This window comes from Artemia sp. Qi Xiang Cuo, chromosome 9, assembly GCF_049724085.1.
Source record: "Artemia sp. Qi Xiang Cuo chromosome 9, ASM4972408v1, whole genome shotgun sequence".
Classification (NCBI taxonomy): domain Eukaryota; kingdom Metazoa; phylum Arthropoda; class Branchiopoda; order Anostraca; family Artemiidae; genus Artemia; species Artemia sp. Qi Xiang Cuo.
The window spans coordinates 28,787,334-28,812,542 of NC_142802.1; the positions used below are offsets into that span (position 1 = coordinate 28,787,334).

A 25,209-nucleotide genomic window follows, 5' to 3' on the forward strand; every position below is an offset into this window, starting at 1 on the left:
TGTGTGTGTAAGTTTTGACGTGTGTGTGTAAGTTTTCGTGTGTGTGTGTGTAAGTTTTCGTGTGCATGTGTAAGTTTTTGTGTGTGTGTAAGGTTTGGCGTGTGTGTGTAAGTTTTCGTGTGTGTGTGTGTAAGTTTGTGTATGTGTGTTTAGGTTTGTATTTTTGTTGGCGGTTGTGTTTGTGAGTTTTTTTGTGTGTTCTTGTTTTAGTTTTTGTGTGTGTGTGTGTGTGTGTGTGTAATTTTTTGGATTTGTGTATGTTTTTGCGTGTGTGTGTGTGAGTGTTCGTGAGTGTTTGTTTGTAAGTTTTTGTGTGTGTGTGTGTGTGTAATTTTTTTTGTTGTTGTAAGTTTGTTTTTGAATGTAATTTTTAGTGTGCATGTGTAAGTTTTTGTGTGTGTGTGTGTGTAAGTTTTTGTGTGTGTGAGTAAGTTATTGAGTGTGTGAGTAATATTTAGTGTGTGTGTGTGCCAGTTTGTGTGTGTGTGTGTGTGTGTGTGTAAGTTTTTGTGCATGTGTGTGTGAGTTTTTTGTGTTCATGTGTAAGTTTTTGTGTGCGTGTGTGTGTGTGTGTAAGTTTTTGTGTGTGTGTTAGTTTTGGTGTGTGTGTGTGTGAGTTTTGGTGTTTGTGTGTGTGTTTAAGTGTTGTGTGTGTGTGTGTGTGTGTAAGTTGTTGTGTGCATGTAAGTTTTTGTGTGCATGTAAGTTTTAGTGTGCATGTGAAAGTTTTTGTGTGTGTGTGTGTTTGTGTAATTTTGTGTTTGTGTGTGTGTGTCATTTTCTTCGTGTGTGTTTTAGTTTTGGTGTGTGTGTGTAAGTTTTCATGTGTGTGTGTGTGTGTATGTTTTTGTGTGTGTGTGTAAGTTTTTGTGCGTGTGTGTAAGATTTTGTGTGTGTGTAAGTTTTTGTGTCGTCTAATGTGAATTTCAATCATTCAGGCTGGTGGACTAAGACTACAAATCTGAGCTAGTGGATTTACAACATTCGGGCAGGTGGACTAAGACCCCAATTCTGAGCTAGTGAATTTCCACCATTCAGGCTGGTGGACTGAGACCCCAATATTGAGCTAGTGGATTTCAACCATTCAGGCTGGTGGATTAAGACCCCGATTCTGAGCTAGTGAATTTCCACCGTTCAGGCTGGTGGACTGGGACCCTAATACTGAGCTGGTGGACTAAGACCCTAATTTTCCAACTCTTGCATTTCATGACTGAAATTCAAAATGAACAAGCCTGAAATAGCAAACTAGGCATCCCAAACAATTGGTTTCAGACAACAAACACCAATGATGGACTAAGAATCCTAGCTCTGAAAAGTTCAAATAGCAAACTACACATCCCATATCGTAATTTTCTGACAACACATACCAATGAAAGGCCATGAAACCTATCTCATAAAAGACAGAAATAGCAAATAAACCATTTCAAATCACAAGTTTCAGACCGCACTCAACTATGAACGGCTAAGAAATCCAGCTCGGAAAAGTAAAAAAATAGCAACCCACACATCCCAAATCATAGGTTTCAGACAACACATATCTGCGAAAGACTAAAAAATCTAACTCAGAAAAGCCCGAAATAGTAATTTAAAAATCTCAAATCCTAGGTTTAAGACATCACTCACCTAAGAACGGCTAAGAAAACTAGCTCAGAAAAGTCAAAAATAGCAAACTAGTCATCACAAACTATAGGGTTCAGACAACACTCACCTAAGAACGGCTAAGAAATTCAGCTCAGAAAAGTCAAAAGTAGCAATCCATCCATCACAAATCATAGGTTTCAGACAACACACACCTAGGAAAGACTAAGAAATCCCACTCAGAAAAGCCCGAAATAGTAATTTATAAATCCCAAATCATAGGTTTCAGACATCATTCACCTATGAAAGACTAAGAAACCTTAGCTCAGAAAAGCCTGAAATAGCGAAACTACTCATCCCAAACTAGAAGTTTCAGACAACACACACCTATTACGGACTAAGAATCATAGCTCTGAAAATTTCAAATAGCAATCTACACATCCCAAATCATATGTTTCAGACAACACACACCGATGAACGGCTAAGAAATCTAGCTCAGAAAAGACAAAAAATAGCAAACTATACATCACAATCATAGGTTTCAGACAACACACACCTATGAATGGCTAATAAATTCAGCTCAGAAAAGTCAAAAATAGCAAACTATGTATCCCAAATCATAGGTTTCAGTCAACACACACCAACGAAAGACTAAGAAACCTAGCTCAGAAAAGTCAAAAATAGTAAACTACTCATCTCAAACTATAGGTTTCAGACAATATTCACCTAAGAAATACTAGAAAACCTTAGCTCAGAAAACCCTGAAATAGCAAACTACACATCCCAAATCATAATTTTCTGACAACACATACCTGTGAAAGGCTAAGAAACCTAGCTCAGAAAAGTCGAAAATAGCAAACTACACATCCCAAATCATAGGTTTCAGACATCACACACCTATGAAAGACTAAGAAATCCAACTCAGAAAAGCCTGAAATAGTAATTTACATATCCCAAATCATAAGTTTCAGATAGCATTCACCTACGAAATACTAAGAAACCTTAGCTCAGAAAAGTCTGAAATAGCCAACTACTCATCTCAAACTCGAAGTTTCAGACAACAAACACCTATGAGTGACTAAGAATCCTAGCTATGAAAAGTCCAAAAAGCAAACTATACCTCCCAAATCATAATTTTCTGAAAGGACACACCTATGAAAGGCTAAGAAATCTAGCTCAGAAAAGTCTAAAATAGCAAATTAACCATCCCAAATCATAGGTTTCAGTCAACACACACCTACGAATGGCTAAGAAATCCTGCTCAGAAAAGCCTGAAATAGCAACCCACACATCCCAAATCATAATGTTCTGACAACACATACCTATGAAAGGCTAAGAAATCTAGCTCAGAAAAGTCGAAAATATCAAACTACACATCCCAAATCATAGGTTTCAGACACTACACACCTATGAAAGACTAAGAAATCTAACTTAGAAAAGCCCGAAATAGTAATTTACATATCCCAAATCATAAGTTTCAGACAGCATTCTCCTACGAAATACTAAGAAACCTTAGCTCAGAAAAGTCTGAAATAGCCAACTACTCATCCCAAACTCGAAGTTTCAGACAACAAACACCTATGAGTGACTAAGAATCCTAGCTCTGAAAAGTCCAAAAAGCAAACTATACCTCCCAAATCATAATTTTCTGAAAGGACACACATATGATAGGCTAAGAAATCTAGCTCAGAAAAGTCAAAAATAGCAAATTAACCATCCCAAATCAGAGGTTTCAGTCAACACATACCTACGAATGGCTAAAAAATCCAGCTCAGAAAAGTAAAAAAAATAGCAACCCACACATCCCAAATCATAGGTTTCAGACACCACACACCTACTAAAGACTAAGAAATCCTGTTATGAAAAGTCTGAAATAGCAAATTACATTTCGAAAATCAGAGTTGTCATAAAACACTCACCTAAGATCGTATAAGAAACCTATCTCATAAAACTCAATAATAGATAAACACTAAACCAAAACAATTGGATTAAGTCAAAAATCAAATCTTTATTCATCATAAAACACGCACAGAAAAGTTAAAAGTAGCAATAAAATTACCCAAAAAAATAGGTTTCATACACCACACACCTATGAAAGACTAAGAAATCCAGTTCAGAAAACTCAAAACTATCAAACTACCTATCCCAAATCATCGGTTTCAGTCAACACACACCAACGAAAGACTAAGAAACCTAGCTCAGAAAAGTCAAAAATAGCAAACTACTCATCCCAAACTATTTGTTTAAGTCAACATTCACCTAATAAATAAGATAAAAAATGATATAATACAAGTAATAAATAGAAAACAATACATACTAAATCACATTTTTATGACATCTAATACATATGAAAGGCTAACAAACCTAGTTAGAAAAGTCGAAAATAGCAAACTACACATCCCAAATCATAGGTTTCAGACACCACACACCTATGAAAGACTAAGAAATCCAACTCAGAAAGGTCCAAAAAGCAAACTACATATCCCAAATCATAAGTTTCACTCAACACACACCAACGAAAGGCTAAGAAACCTAGCTCATAAGAGCCTGAAATAGCAAACTACTCATCCCAAAGTATTGGTTTCAGTCAACCCACACCTACGAATGGCTAATAAATCCTGCTCAGAAAAGCCTGAAGTAGCAAACTACACATCCCAAATCATAGGTTTCAGACAACTCACATCAACGAAAGACGGGTGCTCGGGGAGAGCCTTTGAGGGTCTGTGGGTCCCTTGAGGGCCGGGGGTCCTTTGGGAGCTCGGGGGGACCTTTGGGGACCGGGGGATGGGCTTTGGGTCCGGGGATGGCATTTGGGGGTCTGGGTGGGCTTTTGGGTGCCTGGGGGACATTTGGGGGCCGGGGGATTGGCTTTGGGGCGTCGGTGGCCCTTTGGGAGCCCGGGGGACCTTTGAGGACCATGGGAGGGCATTTGGGGCAGTGGGGGGCCGGTGGAGGGCCTTTGGGACCCCGTTGGTCCTTGGGGTGCTCGTTGGGCGTTTGGGGGGGCGGGGGAGGGCCTGTGGGGGGCGGGGGGGGCCTTGGGGGGCGCCGGTGGCCCTTTGGGAGCTTGGGGGGCCTTTGAGGGTCCGGGGGGACAGTTGGGGGCCTGGGGGCCTTTGGGGGACCGGTGGAGGGCCTTTGGGAGCTTGGGGGGCTTTTGAGGACCGGGGGCTTCCTTCGGGGTTGGGGTAGGAGGATTGGAACCCTTTGGGGTTGTGTTAGAGGACCTCACAACACTGTTCAAATGAAACTTGTGTATTATAACGACCACACTCAAATTCTCTTCTAAAATCTCTTCAAAAATCTTCTTTTAAAATGTCTCTATCTGTTTCGCCGAAATAGTTCCATAGCCTGTCTAAAACGGTTTCGCCCAAATAATCCCTAAACGCAAATTCAGCGTGTTCCTTTGTTATTGGCATCTCTGTGCTAACGCATTTCAAATTAATATGAAACCTTTTCGCGCGCTAAAACAATTCATCGCTAAGATGTTTCTTGCCTAATTGTTTCCATGGCCTTTGGTTATTAATATCCTTTGGAGTTCGACCAGTAGAACTGTTCCCGAGGCAAAGACATTAATGACTTGGATCTATTCCTGGAGAAATGTTTCTAGGCGAAAATTTTTAAAGTCTGACAGATGATGTCACTGATTGATTGATCTGTCAAGAAAGGGAAATTAATTTGTTGTTTCTAAGGGGAATTATTGATTCACGATAGGTGAATTGAGGTCGACAGCACAGGTGTTCTGACTCGTGACCGCACCACGTGGTTTATGGTTTTCCAAGTGAGAAAGTTCCTGTTTTTCAAATTCTCACTGACAAAAACCATAAAAACATACAAAAATGTGAGAAAGTTCCTGTTTTTCAAATTCTCACTGACAAAAACCATAAAAACAGACATAAATTTGACAAAATTCATGTTTTTTCAAGTTAGAAAATTCCTGTTTTTTCATTCTCACTGAGAAAACCATAAACCACGTGGTGATCGTCGGAGTATAAGATAGCTCTCTACTACTAGGGGAGGGGATCATTCGATTGCAAATTTAAACTCCTTGTGCTCTGTTTCAAGGCTGAAGGCTATCAGGAAGGAGGTCAATCAGCCTCCCTCTCGTTTCCTTTTCTGCTATACGGCCCTCCTCTAATCTCAATGATATTGAATTAAATTTTGAGATACCTCTTTTGGTTAAAAACTTCAAAATGTCTAATTATTTTGCCTCCGAGGTTGATATTACCCCCACAGGCCCAATATTAAACTTTGCCTTACCCTGCTATGATAACTCGACCCCCAAAAACATGATAAAAAGAATTAATATAAAATAAAAATGTAAAAATAAATACTATAAGATAGTCTATACCACGTATTCTGCCTTCATTTTAGAATATTGATGGAAAAATTCAAAATTCTTTAATTTTCTTCGTTATTTTTATTTGTCATATTTGCTCTGTGGCTGCTCAATTTTGCATGTGTAGAAATTTTATACGGAGGGGGGGGGGGGAATTACCAGAGCGATTTTCCGGGGGAATTTTCTGCAAGGAGGACTTTACAACCCCTTGTAAAGTCCTTCTGCAGAAAATTCCCTCCGGAAAATCGCTCTGATTTTACTTCTGAGTTGCCTCTTACAGAGGCAACTTTTTGGAGGGAATTTTCCGGGGGAAAGCCTAGCACCCTTGAATCTGTATTTGCATAATTACTTTTCTCAAAAACAAGAACCAATGTGAAAAAATTTTACACAATAGATGTTAAATAGTTTCGAAGAAAATAGTGTTATAAATTCCATAACAACTTTAGATAATAAAAGTAACTTGCTAAAAAACGAATAACTTGGAAAAGTAGTATATGGAGAATAAGAGTATGCCTAAGAAAAGTGTACTTGGACAACAAATAGTCCGACTTTGAAGCAAGTGCAAAAGAATTCCAGTATTCTTTCAGCAAATAGTTAGAAATCTAGACATTCTAAGCTTCAAGTTACTATATTTTTTCTAATGGTAATGCTACCGAGTTAATTAATTAGACAAGAAAACCACATAAAAGACACCATCCTTACCGAACAGAAACCCTGGGCAACTCTCAGAGCGATTAAAGCTCCCACATTCCATCTCGCAGCTACAGGAATGAAGAATGTCAATCCTGAATAGAGACCCATTCCCAGGAGTAAGATTTTCTTAATACTGCCATAACGATCAGTGAAAAATCCTCCGACAATTTGAGTAGTTGCAAAACCCCAGTAAACTGATCCGAGGACAAGTGCTTGTAACTCTTTATCCCATTCCAACTCTCCAATTATAATATCATCCTAGAATAAAATTCTACGGTAATCAGTTGTACATAGAAATATCATATGAAATAGATAAGTATACAAAATTGAACAAAATAATAGAATACTATACAAAATCTTACAAACATTTTTGCTCCTCTATTGTCACCGGAACTAACTTCACTGGAAAGTTGAATAGCAGTATTTCCCCCTTAAAATGCTTCAAATGAAATAAATTTTTGATTAATTTTTTTTTTACAATGGTACTGGATCCTATTAATGCTCACTATAATAGTATATGAAGCAGTTCATCATAAAAAAAAATTATAGTAAAGAGTGATCTGCAACAATTGTAACGACATTCTAGAAAAGGAATTTCGGCAACAACTAACACATAACAAAATTCCTATTAATGGTGATAAATAAAAATCTCACTTCCTAGAGCTCCCACATGATGAAGTTTTTTCAAGATGAAATTAAAAAGTGAAATCGCAACTTAAAATGAGCAGAACTCATTGCGTAAAACGGGAGTTTCTCCTTTTCAGCCCCCCCCTCTTCCCCTTCTTAACACCAAAGCTTTAATAAAGGCATTTTCGGGTATAGAAAGTATAACCAGCTGGTAATTCCATTCATTAGGTATTGTTGAAATACTTTTTATCCTATTCCCAGTGCCTTATTGTCATAGGATCCGTTTTAGAAGGATTGAAGAAAGAAGTCAAACTGTAACACAATTACCGGATGGCTGAGGAGGAGGGGGTATCCCTCCTCATATATGCGATCTTCATCTTCTGATTAACAAGGCTTCTCAACTGCAAAGGTTGTTGCATCAACCCTGCAGCAGCTGGAATCACATACATGGCCACACATCAAGGAGGCACACTTGTGCCTCTATAAAGAGGCGACCCACCACAATGTTAAGCGATTTCAGGTCCTAGAGGTCGCAGAGAGACGGCGGTAATTGCATTTTGTAGCCCAAGCTCAAACTAAGAAACTTGCAAAATTTCATCCTCCTCCGACTTTATCTTCATGGGGTAAACTGGGCCGGAAGTTTGGACCCTCCCACCACAGCCCCCTTTAACGTTGTCCGATTGGGCTGAAATTTAGAGGTTAAGCTTTCCTAGGGCCCGGGAGCTTATCCTCGAAATTTCAGCTCAATCCGATCACTCCGTCCCTGTTTTCAAAAAACCAAATATCTCCACTTAAAGTTCCTCTCTTTTCTTTTTTCTTAGCCACGCCTATAGGCCCCAGTTGGCCCCGGAGCCGGTTGAATGAGGACTCATGCGAAGCAGAATTCGACCTGTTAGGGCCTTTTGATATTTTCAGACCGAAAAAATTATCCCCCGAATTTACATTTACGAAAAACCTCGTTTTCCTATATTAGCCCATGTTAATTTTTCCCTCCACAACCCCCCTTTAACGTTGTCTGATCGGGCTGAAATTTAGAGGATAAGCTTTCCTGGGGCCTGGGAGCTTATCGTCGAAATTTCAGCTCAATCTGATCACTCCTTCCCTGTTTTCCAAAAACCACATATCAAGATTTTTGGGAATTTGCTTGCGTCGAAAATACCTTCTATTTGCTAAACAACAATTACTATTGTGTTTGTATAGTCCAGCGGCTAAGATTCAGACTTTCAGGCGGAAAACTCGGGTTCGATTCACCATCAGAGCAACTTTTTTATATACTTTGAAAAGAAACTCAGTTTCTTTTTTAAATTATTTGAAAAAAATTACGTTTTCTAAAGAGTTAAAGAGGCTGAGTTACAAGGTCGACCCTTAAAACGTACAGGGATTAGGAGGCACAGTTGGGGGGCTGTTAAAGAGGCTGAGTCACAAGTTCGAACCTTAAAACGTACAGGGATTAGGAGGCACCCTGTACGACGTGATTTGAGTATTCAGGAATTAAAAGCCTTAACACAAGAATGTTCAAGAGCGGGGGTTTGGGGGGCGGCAGCCCCCAACTTTAACTCCTGACACGATCAGCTAACAGTTAGTCAAGCAATAATAAGTAATAAACTGTACAAAAACGTGCAGAAATTATTTGAAAAAAACTACGTGTTATACATTTTTACATATGCTTATGGACAAGTAAGAAAATTAACAATTACAGGTAGGAGGATGCACATGTGGGTTTATGCAAATCAACACATCCCACGATGTCTACTAATATATAAATAAAAAAAAAATTTCTTTAAGCTTAACGTAATGAGCGACATAAAAAATTAAAACGAACACAAATTATTCCGTATATGAAAGAGGCTGTGCCCTCCTCAACGCCTCGCTCTTTACGCTAAAGTTTTTATTGTTTAAAAAAAGAGTTGTGAGAAAGTCAAACTTTAGCGTAAAGAGCGAGGCGTTGAGGAGGGCACAGCCTCTTTCATATACGGAATAATTTCTGTTCTTTTTAAGTTTTAATGTCGCTCCTTACTTTCAGTTTAAAGAAATTTTTTTTATATTTAAAGGCTGCGAAAGCGGGGGTTTGGAGGTGGTAGCCCCCAACTGTGCCTCCTAATCCCTGTACGTTTTAAGGTTCGACCTTGTAACTCAGCCTCTTTAACTCTTTAGAAAACGTAGTTTTTTTCAAATAATCTCCAGGAAAAGGTCAATCCATTACGCTACATAATATATATCTTTTCAGATTTGATTTTACTGTATCCAAATAAAATTTTGCTTTGGTCAGCTAGCGATGCCACTAAATATCCAATTTACAGCATTTTTTTAATAGAAATATTTTTGTTATGAAGTATATAAAACGGAATTCTATTTCAGTTTTTTCGAATTGAAATTTTTTTTTGTGCTTTGTTTAGTATTGAATCATAAAAAACTTTAATTTGGTCCTTGATAAATTTGAGGTACAAGACAAATCCCTATGAAAAAAAAATAAAGATTTTTTGATTTTACCATTACAAAATGTTAAAAAAAAACCTTATTAGGCTTAAGCTTTTATGTAATTTGGTATTAACGGCACAACAATATTGAGTTATAATCATTTACAAGATAAAGCAAAAAAAAAGAAAAGATTTTTTTTGTACGGATTGCAGGTATTCTAAAAACAATGGTCATTGTACGTGTACCCTTGCACGGGTGTATTCATGTTTCTAACCTATATTAATAGTGTACAGGATTATGAAGTCATTTTTCAAATATGTATGTACCTTAACAGATATTATTTGAAAAAAACTACGTTTTCTAAAGAGTTAAAGAGGCTGAGTTACAAGGTCGAACCTTAAAACGTACAGGGATTAGGAGGCACAGTTGGGGGGCTACCACCCCCAAACCCCCCGCTTTCGCAGCCTTTAAATATAAAAAAAAATTTCTTTAAACTGAAAGTAAGGAGCGACATTAAAACTTAAAAAGAACAGAAATTATTCCGTATATGAAAGAGGCTGTGCCCTCCTCAACGCCTCGCTCTTTACGCTAAAGTTTGACTTTCTCACAACTCTTTTTTTAAACAATAAAAACTTTAGCGTAAACAGCGAGGCGTTGAGGAGGGCACAGCCTCTTTCATATACGGAATAATTTCTGTTCTTTTTAAGTTTTAATGTCGCTCCTTACTTTCAGTTTAAAGAAATTTTTTTTATATTTAAAGGCTGCGAAAGCGGGGGGTTTGGGGTGGTAGCCCCCCAACTGTGCCTCCTAATCCCTGTACGTTTTAAGGTTCGACCTTGTAACTCAGCCTCTTTAACTCTTTAGAAAACGTAGTTTTTTTCAAATAATTTCTGCACTTTTTTGTACAGTTTATTACTTATTATTGCTTGACTAACTGTTAGCTGATCGTGTCAGGAGTTAATGTTGGGGGACTGCCGCCCCCCAAACCCCCCGCTCTTGAACATTCTTGTGTTAAGGCTTTTAATTCCTGAATACTCAAATCACGTCGTACAGGGCGCCTCCTAATCCCTGTACGTTTTAAGGTTCGAACTTGTGACTCAGCCTCTTTAACAGCCCCCCAACTGTGCCTCCTAATCCCTGTACGTTTTAAGGGTCGACCTTGTAACTCAGCCTCTTTAACTCTTTAGAAAACGTAATTTTTTTCAAATAATTTAAAAAAGAAACTGAGTTTCTTTTCAAAGTATATAAAAAAGTTGCTCTGATGGTGAATCGAACCCGAGTTTTCCGCCTGAAAGTCTGAAGTCTCAGCCGCTGGACTATACAAACACAATAGTAATTGTTGTTTAGCAAATAGAAGGTATTTTCGACGCAAGCAAATTCCCAAAAATCTTGATATGTGGTTTTTGGAAAACAGGGAAGGAGTGATCAGATTGAGCTGAAATTTCGACGATAAGCTCCCAGGCCCCAGGAAAGCTTATCCTCTAAATTTCAGCCCGATCAGAACAACGTTAAAGGGGGGTTGTGGAGGGAAAAATTAACATGGGCTAATATAGGAAAACGAGGTTTTTCGTAAATGTAAATTCGGGGGATAATTTTTTCGGTCTGAAAATATCAAAAGGCCCTAACAGGTCGAATTCTGCTTCGAATGAGTCCTCATTCAACCGGATCCGTTGCCAACTGTGGCCTGTAGGCGTGGCTAAGAAAAAAAAAAGAGATGAATTTTAAGTGGCTATATTTGGTTTTTTGAAAACAGGGAAGGAGTGATCGGATTGAGCTGAAATTTCGAGGATAAGCTCCCGGGCCCTAGGAAACCTTAACCTCTAAATTTCAGCCCAATCGGACAACGTTAAAGGGGGCTGTGGTGGGAGGGTCCAAACTTCCGGCCCAGTTTACCCCATGAAGATAAAGTCGGAGGAGGATGAAATTTTGCAAGTTTCTTAGTTTGAGCTTGGGCTACAAAATGCAATTACCGCCGTCTCTCTGCGACCTCTAGGACCTGAAATCGCTTAACATTGTGGTGGGTCGCCTCTTTATAGAGGCACAAGTGTGCCTCCTTGATACTCAGTTACTTGTAATTTAAATATAAAGATTATTCCTGTCCATAAAATTTCGGATCATCAGAAACTCGACTAACAAGGAACCAAATTGTTCTTGTGCCCTTTCGAATAGGGCTTTTTGTACGAGGGCTATTCAGAAACTAGGGAAAGTTTTGTAATAAAACAAAAATTAGGTACAGGAAAAATATTTCATTATATACATCTGAAAGAGTGACTAAAATGCTACATTTTTACATAGTCACCAAACAAATTAAGGCACTTATGGTAGCGGTGGACAAGCTTCGAAATTCCTTCGTCATAGAAATCCGCCGCCTGCGATCTCAGCCACTCAGTGACGCACGCCCGGAGCTCGTCGTCGTTATCAAAACGCTGTGTCGCTAGCCAGTTCTTCACCTTCGGGAACAAGTGTAAACCACTCGATGCTAGGTTGGGACTGTAGGGTTGGTGTGGGAAAATTTCCCATTTGAATGAGTCAAGAAGTTCTGCAGTTCGATTTGCCGTGTGAGGTCGGTCATTGTCAAGAAAAAACAAAATTTTTGACAAAAACTTTCCTCGGCGCTTGTTTTGCACTGGTCTTCTAAGCTTGTGCAACGTCTGGCAGTACCGATCAGAGTTAATTGTTGCGCCACGCTCGAGAAGGTCAATAAGCAGCACACCTTGCCTATCCCAAAAAACAGTAGCCATAATCTTCCTCGCTGACAAGGTTCACAAATTTTTTTTTTTTGGGGGGGGGAACTTGTATGTCCCCACTCCATAGACTGCAATTTTGTCTCGCAATTGACGTGCTTAACCCATGTCTCGTCACCCGTTACGATTCAATCCAGTAAAAAATCACCATGTGTGTGGTAGGCGTCAAGACATGTTAGGGCTGCTCCCATTCGCTGACCTTTATGGAAGTCTGAAAGAATTTTTGGCACCCATCTTGCACAAACTTTAGGGTAGCCAGCTTGTGAGTCACAATTTCAAACAACAAAGTCCGTGAAACTTGTGGGAAGCTAAGCAAAAGCTCCGTTATTGTGAAGCGACGGTTTTCACGAATCTTCTCATCAACTTTGGCTAGAAGATCGTCTCTCACAATGCTCGGGCGTCCACTCCTCTCTTCATCATGCACGTTGGTTCGGCCATTTTTAAACCGGATACACCATTTTCGCACTGAACTTTCATTCATTACGTCGTTGCCATACACTTCGCACAGCCGCCGATGAATTTCTATCGTTTTTTTCTAACAAAAACCGTATTACGGACCGCAAATTACACAACTGGCGGGATTTGAAATTGCAGTGCACATTTTAAATTGGAATATTGGGAAAACGGGCATCACGAAGTTGTCCTCGTTCTCACGGCTGGTGCCGACCAGGGTTGCCACCACAATTAAATAAAAATCACCAGTTTTTCACCAAGAAAATCACCAGAAGTCACTAGTATTTCACAAAAATCACCAGAAATCGGTGGTCAATAATGATAAGCTTTACACCAAATATAATTGCATTTGCTTATGAGCGTTTTTAATCCCAATGCCATAGTTGGTATCCTTAATGGCAAACTTTAGCTCTGAAAAAGACGCCTCAAATGGTGTCAATTTGTTATATTTTTATTTTACTTCCGGAAAATTGTCGTGGGTCAAGTCTAAGCTGAAATATCAGACAAGCGATGATAAATCTTATTTCCCTGGTTCCTTAGACAAGAGGTCCTTGAGACTGAGCCCCCTGGTTTCTTGAGACTGTTAAGTCTCTTTACACATAATTTACAAAAAACAAACGCCAAGGAACCTTTCGGTTCGTTTGGCCAACTCCAACTTCCAACACATAATTCAATATAAATAAACAAAACCAAAACCATATCCCCCGCCAACGGGCTAACAAAACAACACAACCAAAAATTCTATTATGAAAAAAAAGAAAAAAAAAAGAAAAAAAAAAGATAAATATTATTACAAAAATCCCTCAATTTTCCCCGGAAACTACTTCGGTCATACTCACGTACAACCCCAATTGGTAAATGACTCCAGGAGCTCGGCAGAACATGCCGATCAGAGAACTGTGACCGGGTTATTTCACACTGCGGCCGCCGAAATGCATCTGCATTTCTTGTATTATAATTGTGAAGATCCACACCAGTTATAAACGTGCCATTAAAACATTCTGAGGTAAGGTTATTAATAATATAAAACATTAGCATAGATCGATAAAAAAGGAATATACCTGCTAGAGGAAGAATATTCAGTTTCAAATACACATTTCCCACTGAATCTCTCGGTCCATAATTTGCAAAAATCCTAATGGCAGAATTCTGCAAAGCTCTAAGTCGTTTCAGATGGGATTCAAAAGTTGAAGACCATACCGAACAACAATATAAAAGGTAACAATGGACAAGTGAAAAATACAAAAGTCACATTACGGGTAATTTTAGATGTTATACAATTTATATGATCTGAAAAACTAAGCGTCTCATTTACAACAATACCTAAATACCTAGTCGAGTGCCCTCTATTAATAAATGAATTTCCACACCTCAACTTATCTACCCAAGGATAATACATTTTAAAACGAGCAAACAACACAAAATTTTACTTCAAAATTTCCCTTGTTTCTGAACAGCCCTCGTATCTCAAGACAAAGTTGTTTTAACGACTGGTATTTTCATTTTTCAAACTAATGGCCTACCTGATTACCTCCATTGTTGTTTCGTCTGTAACTGTAACATTCAAATGCCTACATATATGATTTGATGTGTTCCTTTGGGTGTTATTCAGGGGTTTCTCCTTGACCATGCATACAACTGCGAAGTTAAGGTTAATCCTGAGATGAAACAACACGAAGGTCCCCATCATTATCACAAGGGCTAGTGTCATCCGACATGATGGGAAAAGCTTTGCTGCAAAAGAGGCTATATTAGGATAGCTTTCATCTAGAAATCTCGAAACCGTCGGAAAATAAAAATTCTGCCTAAAAAAAAAAATAGGCGACATATGTTCGAACGGAGGTATATCCTAATGGTTTTCATGCGCTTTTTATAATTTCTTTTAAATTAGTTTAGTTTGAGGCGTACGTAAAGAGTGGTGAGTAGCCTCCATTTTTGTGCCTTTTCGATCCCAAACTAGATCCACACCGAACTAATAGCGTTCTCTGTAAACAAAAAAACGTGTATGGAGTCAGTGTCGTATCCACATTCTTTGGACGGAGAGGTTAAATATGTAAACGTGACTGAATGGATGGAGTCACAAAGCTTCCCCGAAGACTTTGGAAGACCTAGGATTATCAACTATGCTGGAAAGAAATTCAAAATATATATATATATATATATATATATATATATATATATATATATATATATATATATATATATATATATATATATATATATATATATATATATATATATATATATATATATATATATATATATATATATATATATATATATATATATATATATATATATATATATATATATATATATATATATATATATATATAAAATATATATATATATATATATATATATATATATATATATATTTATATATATAAATGAAACAAAAATTCTTTTATATGCTTTCACTTTTATAGCTTTAAGAAATCAAAAATTAATTGAGATTTTAAGGAATAAATATCAGCCTATGTATTTTAAACTGACAATGTTCATTTCTTTCAGTAAATTAAATAAAAAAAAATAAGTTTTTTAAACTGAAAGTAAGGAGCGACATTAAAACTTAAAACGAACAGAAATTATTCCGTATATGAAAGGGGCTGTCCCCTCCTCAACGCCTCGACCTTAACGCTAAAGTTTGACCCTGTCTCACAACTTCATTTTTTAAAACAATAAAAAACTTTAGCGTAAAGAGCGAGGCGTTGAGGAGGGACAGCCCCTTTCATATACGGAATAATTTCTGTTCGTTTTAAGTTTTAATGTCGCTCCTTACTTTCAGTTTAAAAAACTTGTTTTTTTATTTAATTTCTGATCGTTTTTTAGTTAATGCAGCTTTTATTTGTATAAAAATTTTACTTTTCTTTTGCTAAATGGATGTCTTTACAAATTAACTTACGTAACTGACTTCTATATTCGTATATTTTTCTTCTGGCAAAAAATACCAAGTTGCAGATTTTTGCAGATATGAGCTTGAAACCTATGTAATAGGGTTTTCTGATACGCTGAATCTGACGGTGTGATTTTCATTAAAATTCTTTCACTTTTAGGGGATGTTTCCCCCTCTTTAAAAAATCGAGTAAATTTTCTCAGGCTCGTAGCCTTTGATGAGTAATACTAAACTTAATAAAATTTATATATTTAGGATCAGCATTATAAACACATTCTTTTGATACATTTATTGACATCAAAATTTCGTTTTTAAAAGTTTCGATTACTATTGAGCCGTATCGCTTGTTTTTTTATTGTTTTTTATTACGTATATGTTATTACTTATATGAAGGGGTTCTCCCCTTAGTCAATACCACGCTCTTTACGCTAAAAGTTAAAAAAAATTTTGATTCACAAACCCTTTAATCACATAGGCCTTTTATTTATATTAGAGTGATATTTTTAAATTAATAAAAAAAAACTGTAGCTTAAAGAGCGTGTTTTTGAATTGGGGGAGAACCCCCTCACATACGTTATAATTTCTGTTGGTTTTAATTTCTAATATTCCTTCTTACATTTCAGTTGAAAAAACTTTTTTTTTTTATTTAATTTCTGCTCGTTTTTTAAATAATGCTTGGAAATCCGGCGCCCCCTTCATAGAAATGTCCCTTACCCCAATGAAACATCCTCCACGGCCCTAGTCTCCAGAGTAACCCCCTCCTCTAGCCCCCCCCTCCAGAAAAAATCCTTCCTGAAAATGGTTGTATACTTCCCAATAACCAATAAATAATGCTGGCAAGTCCGGCGCCCCCTTCATGGCAATTTCCCTTCCCCCATGAAAACTTCCTTCATGAACAGATCCTCCAACATAACCACCGACCCACCCTTCCCTCCCACAACCACAAAAAAAACCACCTGAAAACTTCTGTATACATACCAATAACCCATCCAATATGTTAAAAATGGGTGAACTTAATAACTGTTTGCCCTCCCTCTGGGCCCGTCGGGGGATTAAGTCATCCTAAAAGACTTATTTATCATATTTTCGACTACGCTAAACAAAATGGCTATCTCAAAATTTTGATCGGGTGACTTTGGGGAAAAAATAAGCGTGGGAGGGGGCCTAGTTGCCATCCATTTTTTTGGTCACTTAAAAAGGGCAATAGAACTTTTAATTTCTGTTCCATTGCGTCCACCTGTGATATTCTAGAACCACTGCGTCCATACGATCACCCCTGGGAAAAAGCAAACAAAAAAAAACAAACAAATAAACAGGCATACGTGATCTTTCTTCTGGCAAAAAATGCAAAATTCCACATTTTTGTAGATGGGAGCTTGAAACCTCTACAGTAGGGTTCTCTGATACGCTGAAGATGAGGGTGTGATTTTCATTAAAGTTTTATAACTTTTAAGGGGTCTTTCCCCTTTTTTTTGAAAATCAGCCAAATTTTCTCAGGTGCATAACTTTTGATGGGTAGCACTAAACTTGATGAAAGTTATATATTTGAAATCAGCATTGAAATCTTATTCTTTTGATATATCTATTGGTATCAATAACCCGTTTTCTAGAGTTTCGGTTACCATTGAGCCGGGTCGCTCCTTACTTACAGTTCGTTACCACGAACTGTTTGATTCATTTGAATTTTTTTCAGTAAAGCACAAAATATATTCTGGGTTTTAGAAAGCATAGGGTTTAGAACCCAACTCAGACTACTTTCTGCTCGTTTTGAGTTTGACTTATTTTTATTTCTGTTTGTTTTGGGTTTCATTTATTTATTGATACTGATTTGTGGTAGTTGTATGCTTGGTAGATTCTTTGATTCTATTTTTTCCATTTTTGGTTTAATCGAGTTCTTCACTACTTTTTGAAAAACTTACTTTGTGCAAAATTTTTTTATTAATTATAAAATAGGAATACTTCAAATAGAATACCTTAAGACCTTAAGAATGAAAAGACCACAAATTAGTTTTTGCTAATCGGATATCAGGCCATTAGAAAAGGGGCTGTAGAGGGAATTTGCCAAGAAGGAACTAGTAAATCATAGGTTCAATCGTTCATATATATATAAAAAAAGAAAATACTTTGTTGTTTGTTCAATGGAGGTAAAACTTTTTTGCCACAATTATCCCGTAATAGAATCGTAAATTGGCTAATTCGGCCAGACTTGCAATTTCTTTTCCGTTAAATTTGATAGTTTTTAAAATGTTAAATATTAGTGTTCATTTGGAGCAATTATATAGTTTGGCTTTAACAAGTGAATCGAAGTTTACACGCTCTTTTTGCACATTGTTTTCTTGCAATTGTAATTGCAATTGTTTTCTCTTTATTGCACATTGCAATTATGTTATGCATAAGAATTGACTTTTTAATGGACGTAACATCAGCAAAATGCCAACCAGTAGATGTGCAGGAATTTTGTTTTAGAGGATTGGCAAATGTCTAGGCCCACTCTTCACAAAAAAAGAAAAAGAAAAGAAAATGTACAAATGTTTGCAAGAAATTTGAAACATTACGGAAGGAAACGTTCTAAAAGGCTTACGTGTCTTCAAAGTAGTGAACTCGGTTCACTCTTGGCGTGATTCTTGAGGATGTTTCTGCGTTCTGGGAGCATAGTTCCAAGTTGTAGTTTTCACAATTTCGGTAATAAAGCATTCTATTTTCATCATGTTTTTTTTTGTTTTTCATTATGCTAAATAAATTTGGTTAGGTTTGTTTAGGTTATGTATTTAATATATGCTACGCTTTACCCCCACTCCCTCCGTAATGTGCAAATATATAGCCCAAATTTGTTTCTAAACTATTATATTTTCATCATAAATTTGTTTTATTCCATTAGCATTCACCAAACTTCACTTCTTGAGTTTGTTTTATATAAAAGACAAGTACCAGTGACTTAAACCAAATTTACAAATTAGCCTCTTACCTCGCGTTTCGTTTGTGAAAGATCTCATATTTTTGTCATCAATATCCATTTAAATTTTCACTCTGGAATTCTAAGAAGAGACACAACAATGAAAATTAATACAAACTGTGTTGATGAAAATGTGACGTAAATCTTTAACGCAAAACCTGGCACTCATTAGTTCTAGCTCCAAAAAATGATTGCCAAATAGTTTTCAGATAGAGAGAGAGAGAGAGGTGAATTGAACAGACTTGAGGCAAAAAGAACAAAGCAGTTTTTAATATGGATACTGGTAGTGAATCTCAACATGAGCAATATGTAAAAGCAAAATAAAAGGATTCACTATGAATGAATCTATTCGTTGTGAATAAGGTTGACTGGATTTATATATTCTAAGCTGCTTTACAACCCAGATGAAGTTTAAAAATGGCGGAAGCTGAAAGAGAGAGAAATAAGGTCTGGTACTACCGATACTAGGAAACAGACAACATAAGCGATTTCTAATTTTTCTGTAATTTATAAACAATAACATCTTTGGAGGTGTAAAAATCACTATATTTTGGGTGGATCCCGTCCTGATGGCCCTATATCTCAAATGCAAACATAAATTGGGTCAACAAAATGATATTTGCTGGTTTAAAAGAGTTATAAGATATAAACACGAGACAAATTAGCGGCTTAGATGAAAAATTATAGCATTCTTATAATTATACTTGTTAGAGCAACATTTTTTTTTTACAACCTGAAAAAGACTGACAACGAATAGAATCATGCCAAAACATTGTTTAATGATTCAAATTCCAGTAATTCATACAACAGTTCAAATTCGAGCTGATATAATTCTGAAAAAAAAATATTAAGAGTTTTTTTTTAAAATTTAGCAGAGTGAAAACAAAAATACAAATCCAAAATAACTAGTCAGTGATCTACCAAATCATTCAAAACTGGCAAGTATAATCCTCGGTGTTTTCCCCGTCATAGCTCCAAGTGTACTGTATTGAGTTATTATCCTTTAATTTATGTAGAAGTGAATTCAGGCAGCAGGCAAAATAAAAATATTAAAGCCAACACTTTAAATATAAGTGCTTAAGAGTAAATATAAACAAACTTTAAAGTAAAAAGGGCTCGTTCGAAAGATTCCGTTAATTTTGAAGTTGGTCAACATTCAGCAGAACCAACAACCATATATTAGCTGGAACCAGGTGTTAATTTCCAATTTAAACTTTGGCCTCAGCAGAGGAAGGTAAATAAAAGCACTTGCAAATGATACACTCTCTGATGAATAAAAGTAATCTCGTCTTAATTTTAATGTAGCTCATTAGTTTTCTTTGACAAATTTCTTTTACGGAAAAGCTTTTTTAATTTAATCTCTGTTTCTTCTTAATTGATATTGTTTTTCGCATTGCTTAATAAGAGATAGATTTGTAAAACCTTTTTTTTGCTTTTCTCCACAAGAATCGCTATTTCGGCTTGCTATTTAAATGTTGAACAAAGTTTTACAACAAATTTCGATAATGTTGTAGCTGTAATATCAAACGTTAGATGGATGGGTACGTGAAACTCCACTTAAATAAATGAATTAAAGATCAGTACCATGTTTGGGCTTCTGTTGGGTTAGAGCCATTTTGACCACTATCTTGTTTCAACCCTGAGTATAGACAAATGATGGTTGACCCTTTCTTTAACATGCCCTAAAAGTTTTAACTTAATTAGCTTAGACGTTCCTGAGATACCACAGATAATCTTGGATAATCTTGAGTGTGTCTCTTGATTTAGTTGAACATCTCCTCAATGTGTTCTGAAATTTTTAATTTGATACACTTAGCTATTCCTGAGATATTGCAGATACGTCCTGGATGGCCATCTGGATGCTCAACAGCTCCACCAACGTGCCATGAAAGTTCCAAAGGAATGCACTCAACACTCTCTGGGGCTTTTCATAGACACACTTTTTACAATTCGCATATAAATTGTGTTTTTTGATTTAGTTTTAGACTCCCCTTAGCTTTTCCTGGAAGTTTCAAATTAATATCTTATTCCGTTACTGGGATATCGCATCCAAATGCCATTTTGACAGCCTGAACAAATTGTACATTTTTGATTTTGCTCAATAGTTATTGTAACAGTAGCTTTCTCAGTAGTCGTAGTGGTAGAAGTCACAGCGATTGTCGCAATCGTAGCAGTTGTGGTTGTAGTCGCAGTCACAGGTACTCGCAGGCAGTTGCAGTCCCCAAGTAGTTGCACTTGCAGTTGCAAGCAGTCGCAGTCACAACCTGATATATCCCCCTACCCGGAAAAACCCCTCCAAAGAAATAAGTTCATGTTTATGTAATCCTCATCTCTCTCTTGTATTAAAACAATGAAATTTGATAACATTAATATCAAAAATGAAATAGTGTTGTCATGTCAAATTCATGGAAATTTGATTTAGGCATGGATTAGATACACTTCTAAGAAGGGAGCTAGAAAATTCTTATTGAGCCCCTCTGGACCTAAGAACAAGAATACAAAAATCGCATGCGTAAAAAGTAGACTTTGTCATCGAACAAGCTAATGAGGCAACTAGCTAGGAACCATGGCAATTTGAGGGTACATTTTCAGAGGTAATCCCATATTCTGAAGTCGAATCATTGGAGGACTAGAAAAAATTCTATACTATTGAATTTTATGGCGTCTCCAGAATCATTGTATTAAATGGTTTGGGTAATGCAAATTCCCCTTTTGGGAGCCAGCAGACTATTAGACAAAGTCCGTTACGTAAAATGCATGTCAGCTATTTAAGTATTCCTTAATTTTTTAAGGCTATTTCCAGGAAAAGTACAAATCATTCAGTACTAATCAGATATCTTGATCATAATTACGGAAATCATACATTATCTTAGACCCAGATCCTGCAGAAATTCATAAACAGCTCACAGTTCAAATTCAGGCTTAGTCTTAACAAAATCAAAGTATAACCACTACCGTCAAAGCGTCAAAAGCTTTCAAGCACTGCTAAGAGCACTCTTGCTAGGTGACTACTCAATTGTGCAGATACTTCTTGCGGTAAAAAAAAAATACAAGAAACAATTTTTTTTACAGGTTTTAAGGTGTGAAAGAAATGAATATTATGTTAATTGCTGGTCAAACAAAAATAGTCGGTAAAAATGACCAGCAAGCTGGTGAAATCTTTTGTCTTCCTCCTTAATTCTTTGGCTAGTGCCCTCTTTGCTCAAAATAAGTCTGTCTCTAGCATAAAGCTCACTGGTTTGATAGTTTCCATACCTTCTTATCTCCTAGACTCAAGACAATTCTATTGTCCATAGCAGCATCACGTTCATCAACCACCAGGGGTTCTTTTGCCACTTTGTGTGTTTTTTATTTCCTGTTTCTTAAGAAAAACTGCTTTAAGATTTTTCTATCGACCTAGGTAATCAAAACTACACCTTTTCTATCGCTTCCAGGAAACTAGCCATGATTTTTTCCTTATTTCTTTTTTCTTAGAGTTCTAGCTATTATATTTTTTACCTGGAGGCAACCCTGTTAGCAGGAAACTAAAGTATCTTTTAAATTTGTATAAAGGCTAATTTGAAAGCTAATTCTTACGTTTATATGCTTAGTTTAAGTTTTTTCATGACAACACCATCATAAGGTGGCAAATGATCCCAAAAATGGAACTGTTTGCACCGTTTCATAACAACAAAAGTGGAAAAATACGAAAGCTTAACATTAAAAATGGGAAAACTGTGGATTTCCTTGCAAAAAAATGAAAAAAAAACGTTAATTTATTCGGTTCAAACTAAAAAATTAAAATCAATTTGACAAAAATGAACTAATCTAAAGCTCTTATAGTTTCTGACAATTTTAAGACGTCTATGAAGATATAATTTATTTAGTACATGCGGTTTTCATAATTTTATGCTGAGTTTTCCTGTTGCTTAGGTTCCCGTTTTGGACTGAGTGTTCGCATTTGGTTAGATTCTTGAAATATGCAGTCTTTGTGTCAAATTGTGAAAATTAGGCATTGAGAATCTAGAAATTCTGAAAAACTGAGGTTTTTGAAAGTGTGAAGGGGCTGTCAAAATATAAAAACTGGTGCTATCAAATTGTTAGAAATGTAAAAACATGAAAATTCATAAGATTCTTGTAATTTGAAGTCTCAAGCTGAAATTCCAGTCCGTGAATTCTGGAATTAAAAAAAAAGTAGATTCTTCAAAGTGTGAAGTGTTTGTGATGTCGAAATATGAAAACTAATAATATAAGAAGTATGAAAATGGGAAATATTTTAAGAATCTTGTAAACTGAAGGCTTCCCACTGTCAAAATTGTGAAAATTAGTCTTTAACCGAGATAGAGTTGCAAGAAAAGATATAGAGGACAATGAAAAAGTTTGTGATACCTTGGATGTGAAGGAAGATTCGTTTTGTGAGGAGGAATTAGCGACAGTACTAAAAGGGCTAAAAAATAATAAGGCTCCAGGCGCTAATAGGGTGGTAAATGAGTTTCTTAAATATGGTGGCTCGAGGTTAGAAATAAGCTACTGAAGATTATGGATATGATTTTTGAAACAGGGGAAGTACCTAACGATTTTAGGAAAAGCTTAATTAAGCCAGTTTATAAGAAAGGTGATAAAAGTGAGTTTGGTATTTATCGAGGCATTAGTCTGGTCTCTGTAGGTAGTAAATTACTCAGTAATATGATACTTTTTAGACTGAGAGATGCCGTTGAGAAAGTTTTAAGAGAAGAACAGTGCGGTTTTAGAGAAGTAGAGGATGTGTCGACCAAATTTTCACTCTTAGGCCAATAATTGAGAAGTGCCTAAGTTTTCTAACACCTTTGGTACTCAGTTTTATAGATTATGAGCAAGCGTTCGATTCTGTTGAGATAGCTCTAAACTGTTAAATTATGAAAATTCAGTCTAAGAATTTTGAACTTAAAAAAAAAATTGAGATTCTGGAAATTTTGATGCATTATGTTGTCAAATATAAAAATTATCGGTCTTAGAAGTGTGAAAAAGTGATATTTCGTAAAATTTCCGTAATATGAAGGCTTTGAGGTTTTACTCTGTGAAAATTAAGTCTAAGACTTGTGAAATTTTGAAAAAAGCTGAAATTTATTTTCCTGGAACAGTTTCAGCTGTTAAATTATGAAATCTATTCCTAAGAATTGTGGAAATGCGAAAAAGGTTGAGATTCTTGAAAGTGTGAAGGCATTGTTTTCCCTGGTTATAAAAATTGAAAGTTTTAAAGGTGCGAAAATTTGAAATTTGTCAAGGTTCCTGAGATATAAAAGCTTTGAGCTATCAAATTCGGAAAATTAGGTCTAAGAATTTTGGAATTTGGAAGGAGTTGAGATTCTTCAAAGTATGAAGGCTTCATATTGTCAAAAAATTAAAATGAGAAGTCTTAGAAGTTTGAATATGTGAAAACTATCACGGTTCTTGGGATTGTTTAGTGAATTTATTAGAATTATAAGTGCTAAAAGCGTGAGACTTCTTAAAATTTCAAAATGTGAAGGCGTTCGGTTGTCAAACTTCAAAAATTAGACTCGTGGAATTTTGAAAAAAATTATGTTCTTGAAATTCGAAGGCTTTGAATGGTCAAACGATGAGAATTCATTCTAAAAAATTTGGTAATTTGGGTAAGATTAATATTTTTAGAAGTGTGAAAGTGTGAATTGTGCTGTTTGAATATAAAAATCATAATTGTTGGAAGTGTAAAACTGTCAAATTTTGTTAAACTTCTTGCAATTTGATAGATTTTAGTTGTCAAACGGTAAAGATGAAGTGTGAGACTTTAGATTCTAAAAAGAATATCGAAAGTGTTAAAGTGTTTTTGTTATCCGAAGACAAAAATTGCAAGCCTTACAAGAATGAAGATCCGAAAGTTGTTATGAATTTTGAAATTTGAAGCCTTTGAGTTGTCAAATAGCGAAAGTTAAGTCTGAGATTTATGTCCAAGAAACAAACATGAAAAAAGTCTACTTTTGTGGCAGGAAACTCACAATAATAATAGCATGAATTTTTTCGAATTCATGCTATTATTTTACTATGCTATGCTATGTAATTTAAACTATGCTATCTAAAACTACGCTATACTTTTTTCCAACAATTACTACAATACTGCCATTAAAGAAAAGTATTCTTTGACTAATACTATTTAAAGTAAAGTATTCTTGAAAGTAAAGCCTGATCTTATAATGTATAAAATATGAATAATCTTACATTTTCTAGAGTCTTGCAAAGTCATGCTTTTTTCCTTGTATGATTTCCTGTGACTGCTAAAAGAATCAATATTAAACTGGAACTTCAAGGGCGAAGATACAAAGATCTGATGAGATAAGACGATAGACAATGATCCATTTGCTGTCTCTATGGTAAGCAAATATTGTATTTTATCACATCAAATTAAAAAAAATCCTTTGGAAAACTAGATGTTATGTGTTGCAAAAATAAAACAAAAGTTTTAATGAAAAAAGGGGAGATGAGCGTCCTCGTAAGGTGTAAATGTCCTTTTTCCCCCTTTCTATAGCTAGAAATC

General features: G+C 36.1%; 1 protein-coding gene across 1 annotated transcript in view; it reads right to left on the reverse strand.

Annotated features, from left to right (window-relative positions):
• LOC148948534 (putative transporter slc-17.2) overlaps positions 1-24,936 on the reverse strand; it is a 26,653-nt gene extending 1,717 nt beyond the window's left edge. The window contains exons 1-4 of the mRNA XM_089094961.1: positions 24,894-24,936; positions 18,714-18,783; positions 14,384-14,586; positions 6,620-6,868 (exon numbers count right to left, since the gene is read on the reverse strand). Coding sequence (XP_088951087.1) covers positions 6,620-6,868; positions 14,384-14,586; positions 18,714-18,762 — 501 coding nt within the window. The 5' untranslated portion in view covers positions 18,763-18,783; positions 24,894-24,936. The remainder of the gene's footprint in view (positions 1-6,619; positions 6,869-14,383; positions 14,587-18,713; positions 18,784-24,893) is intronic.
• Between the last annotated feature and the right edge of the window lie 273 nt (positions 24,937-25,209).